This window comes from Callionymus lyra, chromosome 4, assembly GCF_982586985.1.
Source record: "Callionymus lyra chromosome 4, fCalLyr1.hap1.1, whole genome shotgun sequence".
NCBI lineage: Eukaryota > Metazoa > Chordata > Actinopteri > Syngnathiformes > Callionymidae > Callionymus > Callionymus lyra.
The window spans coordinates 7,132,565-7,142,666 of NC_141821.1; the positions used below are offsets into that span (position 1 = coordinate 7,132,565).

Below are 10,102 nucleotides of genomic sequence, written 5' to 3' on the forward strand. Positions count from 1 at the left end.
AATTCAATACAATATTTTCCAGCACAATACGATATATTTATCTCACCGTACGATTCAATACAATATTTTCCAGCACAATACGATATATTTAGCTCACCGTACGATTCAATACAATATTTTCCAAATACTATACGATATATTTAGCTCACCGTACGATTCAATACAATATTTTCCAGCACAATACGATATATTTAGCTCACCGTACGATTCAATACAATATTTTCCAGCACAATACGATATATTTAGCTCACCGTACGATTCAATACAATATTTTCCAAATACTATACGATATATTTAGCTCACCGTACGATTCAATACAATATTTTCCAGCACAATACGATATATTTAGCTCACCGTACGATTCAATACAATATTTTCCAGCACAATACGATATATTTAGCTCACCGTACGATTCAATACAATATTTTCCAGCACAATACGATATATTTAGCTCACCGTACGATTCAATACAATATTTTCCAGCACAATACGATATATTTAGCTCACCATATGATTCAATATAATATTTTCCAAATACTATACGATATATTTAGCTCACCGTACGATTCAATACAATATTTTACAAATACTATATGATATATTTAGCTCACCGTACGATTCAATACAATATTTTCCGAACACAATACGATATATTTATCTCACCGTACGATTCAATACAACATTTTCCGAACACAATACGATATATTTAGCTCACCGTACGATTCAATACAATATTTTCCAAATACTATACGATATATTTAGCTCACCGTACGATTCAATATAATATTTTCCGAACACAATACGATATATTTAGCTCACGTAAGATTTAATAAAATATTTTTCCAAATACAATACGATATATTTATCTCACCGTACGATTCAATATAATATTTTCTGAACACGATACAGAGGTTTAATCGCAAAACGAAAATAGACGAAAGCTGTGAATATTTGCATGTTAATTATATTTTACACACTTTGTTGTGAAAATATATATATCGAAATATATCGCCTGTAATAACAAGACTCAATAAAAGTACTTAATGACAGAAAATGACAATTTTCAAAGGTCATTTCTTTCAGATGCAACTTGATCAGTGATTGAAATAAAGACATTTTGTGAATATTTTCCCCACATTTATTCATAACATCCTTAAACACTTCACACTTGTAGACGAACGGGAAACACTCGGAGCGACACCATCACATGATTAGAAAACGCAAAAGAAAAATCACTTTGACATCTTGAAAACCAGTAGAAAAATATAACCTCCACGTTTATTGTTCGACTCCTCGGTTTTATTGCAAACATCTTTGGATCCACGTTAAGATCTCGGCGCGGTGTAATTTATAGCTTGGGGTCTGGAACTGCGCTGGAACGTTTGCGGACAAAGTCGGATATAAATACCTCTGACCGACACCGTGTTGACGTTTCAATCTGCCGCTGCATGTGAACGCACACGCACACATGCACACGCACGCACACACACGAATAAAAAAAACATTGAAAAAAATGTAAATAAGAAACCATAGAAATGTAAGAAAGAATAAACAGAAACTACAAATCAGTAAGTTGTTCTTTCTTGTTTAGAGAGAAGCAAAACAAACTAAATATAACCTCTCGCTCAGACGGTATTCATTAGACTCCTGGAGGGAATTCAACTTTTTCTTTTTTTTTCCAGCGCGGGATATAAAGCAGGAGCCGAGAGGAGCCACTCGCAGGTTCAAAGACGCCACCTGAGCCAAGACTTTCCCTTTTCTTGAAATTCCAGCACATGGAGCTTCAGACTCCAGACTTCCTTCTCTCGAGTCCAGACCCCAGAGCTGCCGTTTTGGCTCCTCCAGCAACTATTTACTGGTGAAGAACCTTCAGTGGAAAAAAAAACGACAGGAACGCCAACATTGTGCCACAACAGCAGGAAGACGGGAGCCAGAGCAGGAAACAGTGCTCGGATGCTACATCAGTGCTACACAAACTCTTACTCCAGCTACAATATTGCAGAGTATTTTTCCATCGACTATATGTAAGAAAAAAACAACGTGTTGTCTACCGCCCCCTTGTGGCCGCCTCTAGTAGTGATCAATGTCTCACGGATTGTGTTTTAGTTGCTTCATATTATTCAATGAATTTAACAATTCAAATACTCAAACTCTTGAATTGTGTTTATTGAGATGTTGTTGTTTTGTCTATTTAGTTTAAAGTATTTATTGTTTAACAAGCTCGCATGGATTCAAAATGGTTTCCAGCAGCAGTTTTTTCGCAACAGATTCCCGAAAAAAATGACGAGGAAGTCGCTCAGAGCTAAACGAAGGTCGACAACGTTGTATAATATTCGAGCTTGAATCAAAAACTGCAATATTTTTTTCAAATGAATTGATTTGATAGAGTTCATAGTTCACTCAGAGTGTAATGACAACGTTTCATGAATCTTGGAGGAGTGCACGAATGCTCCTCCCATGATGCAACACTAATAGACTCAGGGCCTCATTCGTTCCTGAGTCTATTAGACTTTATTATTCTGAGTTTGGGGGCAGGAGTGAAAATATGATTCTATTCTATGTTAACCTTTGTATCCTTTTAAATCTATGTTCTTTATTGTTGTTTAGATTTCATCCATCCATCCACCCATCCATCCATTTATCTGTCCATCCTTCTATCCATTCACCCATCCATCTATTTATCTATCATCCATCTATTCATCCATCCATTTATCTGTCCATTCATCTATCCATTCACCCATCCATCTATTTATCTATCATCAATCCACCCATCCATCTCTTTATCTATCCATCCATTCACCCATCCATTTATTTATCTATCATCCATCCACCCATTTATCTATCCACCCATCCATCAATCCATCCATCCATCTATTTATCTTTCCATCCATCCATCCATTCACCCATCCATCTATTTATCTATCATCTATCCACCCATCCATCCATCTATTTATCTATCCACTCATACTTCACGAAGCCTCAGTAGTCTCTCTAAGTTTTGGTATAATCCACAGGTTTAGGTGTAAAAGTTCTAAACCCATCAAATCCTTTAGGAAGCAGGAGTGTTTAAAAAACATGTGAAATAGTAACAAAGGTAAATATCGACCTCAAGGGGGCAGTAGAGTTTTCAAAAAAACAATATGTTGTTTTTTTTTCATCTTAATTAAAATATCAAGGTTGATAACAGCTTTAAAACGACAGTTGAGGTTAAAGGTTCACAGACGGTCAAGAGTGTTGAGAATCGTACACAAACTACACACTCACCACTGAACTACACACTTGTGCGTCAACTATAGTTTGTTACTAGTGGCAAATACAGTGAGCGTGAACAAGATTGTTTTTAATCTACCGACACAGAAGAATCAGGTCATAGTGCAATTTAAACTATTATAAACTATTAGTGTAAACGTGTTAACTGAGCCCCGCCCCTTTAAGAAACACACACTGTTTACGCTTTATATTTTGTTAAGGTCAGAGGTCAGTGGAGAACAAGTGTCCATATAAATAAATCATTGATTGACTCGATTTATGGAAGTATATCAGTGACATCAGAACATTGAATTAAAAAAATGATCAATTTATTATTAAACTATTTTTAAACATGGATTTTTTTTTTAAATAGTTGAATTCAATAATTTTTATATAAAAAAGTTTTTATTTTTTATTTAATTGAAACAAAAATCAATATTTTTGAATTATATGTATTTTTTAATACATATAATTTATAGTATTTCTTTTTAAATCAATGTGTTTTAATTCAGAGCCTTTTATCTTTTAACCATAATGTTCTTTTTGTATTTAAAATACTTTATCATTCAAAAAACAACTTTATTTTATTATTCAAATAACAAGAAAGACGATTTTTTTTTTTTTTTTTTTAGAAAATGTATTTCTGAATTATTGGAACAAGAATATCAAACAATTAACTTAATTGTCCAAAAATTAAGCTTCATGATATAGATATTATTGTATTCAATTATTAAATAGAAAATGCAATGCTTAAAAAAAACACTTATTTAACATATAATATTTGAATTTTAAATTAAACCATTTGAATATTCTGGCACTGGTTAACTTTACCATAAATGTTTTGTTCACATCGTTGAGATATTCTCCGGTGCATTAAAGTAGAACTACGCAAGTTTAATAGGATGTTTCTGGCGCCACTCGGTGTCAGAAGAGTGCGACTGCAATGCCCTGAAATCTCAGCTGTCTCAGCACAAATATTTACTATTACGAGTATTCTTCGACTTTGGAGTAAATGAAGCTGCAATACATGAAGCTGGATTGATCAATGGCTGGTCATAATGTTCTTGCATCATCACAATGATTTAAGATGTTTTTAGTGTAAAATATAAACAACTTTAAAGCTAAGGCGCTATATAAATATAGATCATTATTATTATTATTATTATTAACGCAGGTATTATGGCGGAGAAAATGGGCGGGGCTTAGTCAACTCCTGATTGTCATGAACCTGCTGCACCTGCGACCCCCGCTCAAGGTTGCGCCAGGTTCTCCAGCGCCTCCCCGTGGCAGCACATGTAGTGGTAGCCCATGTCGGAGGTCACGTCCCAGCAGCCCTGGCTGAGGTAGAAGTCCAGCGACGGCTTGTTCCAGTCCAGGACGGTGAAGTTGAGCTGGTTGCAGCCGGCCGCCATCCCCAGCTACGGCGAGAGAGTCGTCGTCAAGACAACGGTTGGCGAGGATCATTCACCTGAGGAACTCACCTGAGCCACCTTGCTCATCAGCGCCTTCCCGATTCCCTTCCCTGGAACACACGTGTCAATCATCTCTCGTCCAATCAGAGTCCAGAGAGGAACGGCGGTCAAATGACTGACTTTTGATTAGTAATTACATTCTTAGTGCTTCATTATTTTAATACCGTTGTTTATTTTTACAATTTGCCTTTTTGTCAAATCGTTTTTCTTGTTCCTTTGTTGTCGATTAATTGCGATTAATTCAGTCCAGTAATATTTGTTTTTTGTTTTTTTACTTTTCTCTTAAATTTTTAAATAGCCTTATCATCTTTTTGACACCTTCTGTTTATAATTTGTCTGTTGTTCTTGTACTTGAGTTATCGATTCATTGCGATTAATTAATCATAATAATTGTTCTATTCCATGTAATCGCATTAATCAATTATTTTTTCTTTTTGTTTACGATTTCCATTTATTTACAATTTAACCTTTTGTAAAATCTTTTGTTTTCTTTGGTGTTGCTTGTCTTGTGAGTGAGTTGTCGAATAATTGCGATTAATTAATCATAATAACTTTTCTATTCCATTTAATCGCATTCATCCATTATTTTAATGTTTTTGTTTATGATTTAAACTTTTCTAAAATCTCTTGTTTTTTGTGTTGCTGGTCTTGCGATTGAGTAATAGATTACTTTTGATTAATTAATCTTAATAATTTTTCTATTCCATGTTATCGCACGAATAAAAAAAAAATCATTTGATTTTCCATTATGTAAAATATGTTGAATTTTTGGGATTGTTCATCTTGTGATTGAGTAGAAGATTAATTGTGATTAATTAACCATAATAAATGTTCTATTCCATTGAAACGCATTAATTAATGATTTTTTTAATTTTTTTATGATTTACCCTTTTGTAAAAAATGCAGTGATTTTGTGTTGCTGGTCTTGTGATTAAGTTGTCGATTAATTGCGATTAATTAATTACAGTCCTAGTTAGTGCTTTATTTAATCCATTTGTATAAAAACTATATGACTTGTTGTTGTTGTAAGATATAATATTATTAGATATATAGTGATCTGACTCTTGAATGAATAAATAAAGGGAAGTTGGTCTGTTAGCATGTTAGCATGTTAGCATGCGTGGTCACCTCTGAAGTCGGGCATCACGTACAAGTCCTCCATGAACACAGACCTGCCCTTCCACGAGCTGTAGGAGAAGAAGTAGAGAGCGTAGCCGACCTTGGTGTGACCTGCAGCCAAACACCACAATTAAAACACAATTGTCGTTTACAATCATCACAAATGTAGCCTAGCTACTGACCACTGCGCAGGAGACCTTCTGACTCACTGCAGAACGCATGGCTAATTTTCACCGCGACTGCTCGTCATTAACACTAGAGTGAACCTGCAGTGGTCAGTGTCAGCTGGAGGAGGTCAAAGGTCTTCACGGAGAAGCAGCGGAGGGAACGACCGCGTCGTCATGGCGACTCGTGGAGGTTAAAGATGTTTGTTACATAAGTGTCTTTGAGGAGAAATAAATGAGTGACAGGAAGTGACTGACGTGGACGGATGGAAAAATGCGTCACACATGAGAACAGAGACGAACATGAAGACGACAAGATGTTCAACACGCACTGGTTGACGGACGAGTCACAGAAGAAGTACATCTGTAAATAAATGTTTTTTAAGTTTTAATAATTAAGGTCAATCATTTCTATATAGATATATATAGATAGTTGTCTTAGACGGAGCTGAGGTGGAGGCAGTGGAGTCCTACAAGTACCTTGGCCTGTGGTTGGACAATAAATTGGACTGGACAACACACACCAACCACCAGTACAAAAAGACCCAGAGCAGGATGTATTTCCTAAGGAGACTGCGGTCCTTCAACATCTGCAGTTTTATCAATCTGTCGTCTCCAGCATCCTCTTTCACACCGTGGTATGCTGGGGGGGCAGCATATCCAAGAGGGACTCATCCAGACTGGACAAACTCATCAGGTGGGCAGGCTCTGTGGTCGGCAATAAACTGGACTCTCTGGTGTCGGTGGCAGAGAAGAGGACAAACTGATGGACATCATGGATGACACCAGCCACCCTCTGCACACTGTCATCACCAACCAGAGGTTCACTCAGAGACTGCTGCTCCCCAAGTGTAGGACCAATAGACTGAGAAACTCCTTTGTTTAATCATTAAATACATGTGTTTTATTGTAAGTATATAGATAAAATATATATATATATATATATATATATATATATTTTACAATACAATTATTTCATTAAATAAATGTTTTTATTAAGTAATTATTGTTGTATTCAATCAAGTATATCAATATTCCTGGTCTGGAAAAAAGCGCTATACAAATAAAAATGACTTACTTACAATACAATTATATCATTAAATAAGTTTTTTTTAATTGTTTTATTTAATCAAGCATATCGATATACTGTTTATACACATTTTTTACAATACAATTATATCATTAAATAAAAAAATGTGTTATTGTTGTATTTAATCAAGTATATCGATAAAGGTTGATTTTAAATGCGAATACAATTATATCATAAAATTAATGGGTTTTTTTACGAACAGAGTTTAATATGAAAACATTTGAACAATTAAAAAATACTTTTTCTAAAATTAATATACTTTAATTGTATTTTTTTCTGACAGCTAACTATCTTATTTTGTGTTTATTATTGTATCAACTCTAAATAAAATGTCTTCAAAATAAATGTAAGCAACATTAACATCAGATTTATTTGACACCAAAGTTTATTTTGCGCAAGTTTATTTTATGTTGATGTTTCGTACTTTACTGTTTCCGCCTCATCACATGATAGTCTGTGCGTCACATGATTGGCTGAAAGATCGATCCAATTTAAGATTTGAATTTAAAAGACTGTAAAAAAATAAATAATTTAGAAATTATATTTGTGAACTATTGGAAATATAATATTTAACTCTGTGTAAAAAATAATTAAATTTAAAACAAATTATCCAGAATAAAATAAACATATTCAAGCCTTCGATATTAACTGAGTTATAAAAGAAGATTAAATATTAATTCTTGTGACGTCACATCTGCTCACCTTCTTTGGACTTGAGCTCCTCCGGAACCTCAGCCATGATGCCATGGAAGAAGGGGTTCTTGGAGAACCCGTCCTGCTCCAGATCTGCTCAACATCACGCACGTCACTTCTCGACCTCTGACACGCGCGCGCACGTTACCTCTCTGCGTGACTTTCACCTGGTCCAGCACTTTCTCGTACTCCGCCAGTTCCTGCGCACAACCACACGCGCTCCGTCATCACGTCACCGCTCTGACGTCACGAAGCCTCACCATCATCATGCGGTACACGTCCTTGCAGTCCTCCAGGCTCGCGGCTCGGATCGAGAAGTCCATGGTCGAGGCTGACGGTTCTTCGGACCGGAAGACGAGAGTGGAGCCGAGCGGCTCACAGCGCCCCCACGTGGACGGAGGAGGAAGCGGGCGTGTAACCCGAGGGAGCGATGACGTCAGACTGGTGTTTACGTCTGAAGAGCGTCGTCTTGTTCCGCAGTACTATTAGTTCACCACTAGAGGGCTCTGTGCACAACATGATGCGTGAGAGAACAAAATACCGTATTAAGGTTCTCGTTGTCAAGTGTACTGAGTATAAGTAAAGTAGGTATACTACTAAGGTGTATGTACTTTTACTAACACTACTCTACACTAAGTTTGAAAATGTAACCGTTTACAGATGTGCAATTCAACTATATTCAAAGTACTAATCAGTATGTATTCTCTATACCACCAATGTGTTAGTATATAATTCTAGTACGTATTTTGGTTTATTAAAGTATTCTTAAACTATATTCAAAGTAGTATTCAGTATGTATTCTCTATACCACCAATGTGTTAGTATATAATTCTAGTACATATTTTGGTTTGTTAAAGTATACTTAAATTATATTCAAAGTACTAGTCAGTATGTATTCTCTTGACATCAATGTGTTAGTATATAATTCTAGTACGTATTTTGGTTTATTAAAGTATACTTAAACTATATTCAAAGTACTAGTCAGTATGTATTCTCTATACCACAAATGTGTTAGTATATATTTCTAGTACGTATTTTGATTTATTAAAGTATACTTAAACTATATTCAAAGTACTAGTCAGTATGTATTCTCTATACCACAAATGTGTTAGTATATAATTCTAGTACGTATTTTGGTTTATTAAAGAATACTTAAACTATATTCAAAGTACTAGTCAGTATGTGTTCTCTTTACCACCAATGTGTTAGTATATAATTCTAGTACATATATTTTGGTTTATTAAAGTTTACTTAAACTACATTCAAAGTACTAGTCAGTATGTATTCGTTATACCACCAATGTGTTAGTATATAATTGTAGTACATATTTTGGTTTATTAAAGTATACCTAAACTATATTCAAAGTACCTCTATACTAACACTGTACTAGGGTTATACTTCTAGTACGTATTTTACTAAACTGAAGTACACTTAAAGGGTATTCAAAGTACAGTATTTTCTATACTTCCAATGTAGTAGGTATACACCTATAGTACATATTTTACTCAATTGAAGTACACTTATATCTGGAGTAAACTGTTCTAGATATGTATACCTTGTACATATTTTACTAAATAGAAGTATACCTAGGTATATTCAAAGTACAGTAATCTATATATATTTTAAATGTGTTAGATATTCACTTCTAATACTTAATACGTAATTTATGAAACTATACCTAAAGTAAATTGAGAACAAACGGTTTTATATACTACCAGTGTATTAGATATGTACTTCTTGTACATATTCTACTTAATTGAAGTGCAGTTAATCATCAAATTCTTTATAAATTTACACATCAATCGTTTTCATTATTTTAACTTAAAAATAACTCACACAATGTCCTTTTGATTTACTAACTAAAAATTTATAAGAAGAATTTTTTCTTATTTTATTTGTTTCACTCGACCAAACTAATGCAATTAGAAAGGTAAAGATGACTTGATACGTTTGAAAAAACAAACCCACAGCAACAAACGTGTGACTAACTGCACGTGAACATGTTTTCCAAACTTTTAAAACAGTATTTATTCTTTATAAACACTCTTGACACGAGAGATACACGTTGAATGTTTAAGTCATATTTTAGCAAATGTTGCTTTAGACGCCGGCAGCGAATCCATAGTGTTTGTGGTTGTTTTGAGTCAAAGTCACTGCCGTGTTATCCTAACATTGAACATTAAACACGTGCAGCACATGCAGTATGTTGTTCTAGGACCGCAGGCCATTTACACAAATCCTGCTCATTGAACTTCAAGAGTAAAAAAAACCCATTAAATATCAGACGATACAAGTATTTGTATCACAACTTTAGT

At 34.6% G+C, this 10,102-nt stretch overlaps 1 protein-coding gene across 2 annotated transcripts; it reads right to left on the reverse strand.

Moving 5' to 3' along the window:
* Positions 1-1,124: 1,124 nt before the first annotated feature.
* LOC148081156 (thialysine N-epsilon-acetyltransferase-like) lies at positions 1,125-8,129 on the reverse strand. Of its 2 annotated transcripts, XR_015710877.1 has the most exons (7): positions 8,048-8,129; positions 7,936-7,987; positions 7,797-7,880; positions 5,850-5,951; positions 4,731-4,771; positions 2,963-4,667; positions 1,125-2,911 (listed from the first exon to the last, which is right to left on the reverse strand). XR_015710877.1 is itself a non-coding variant. In XM_087788578.1 (6 exons), exons 1-6 carry the CDS (start codon positions 8,108-8,110, stop codon positions 4,500-4,502), a joined length of 510 nt encoding a protein of 169 aa, XP_087644704.1. In that variant the 5' UTR covers positions 8,111-8,129; the 3' UTR covers positions 1,125-4,499. The 2 variants fall into 2 exon arrangements, 1 of the variants encoding a protein (XP_087644704.1); XM_087788578.1 differs by having other exon boundaries at positions 1,125-4,667.
* Positions 8,130-10,102: the final 1,973 nt, after the last annotated feature.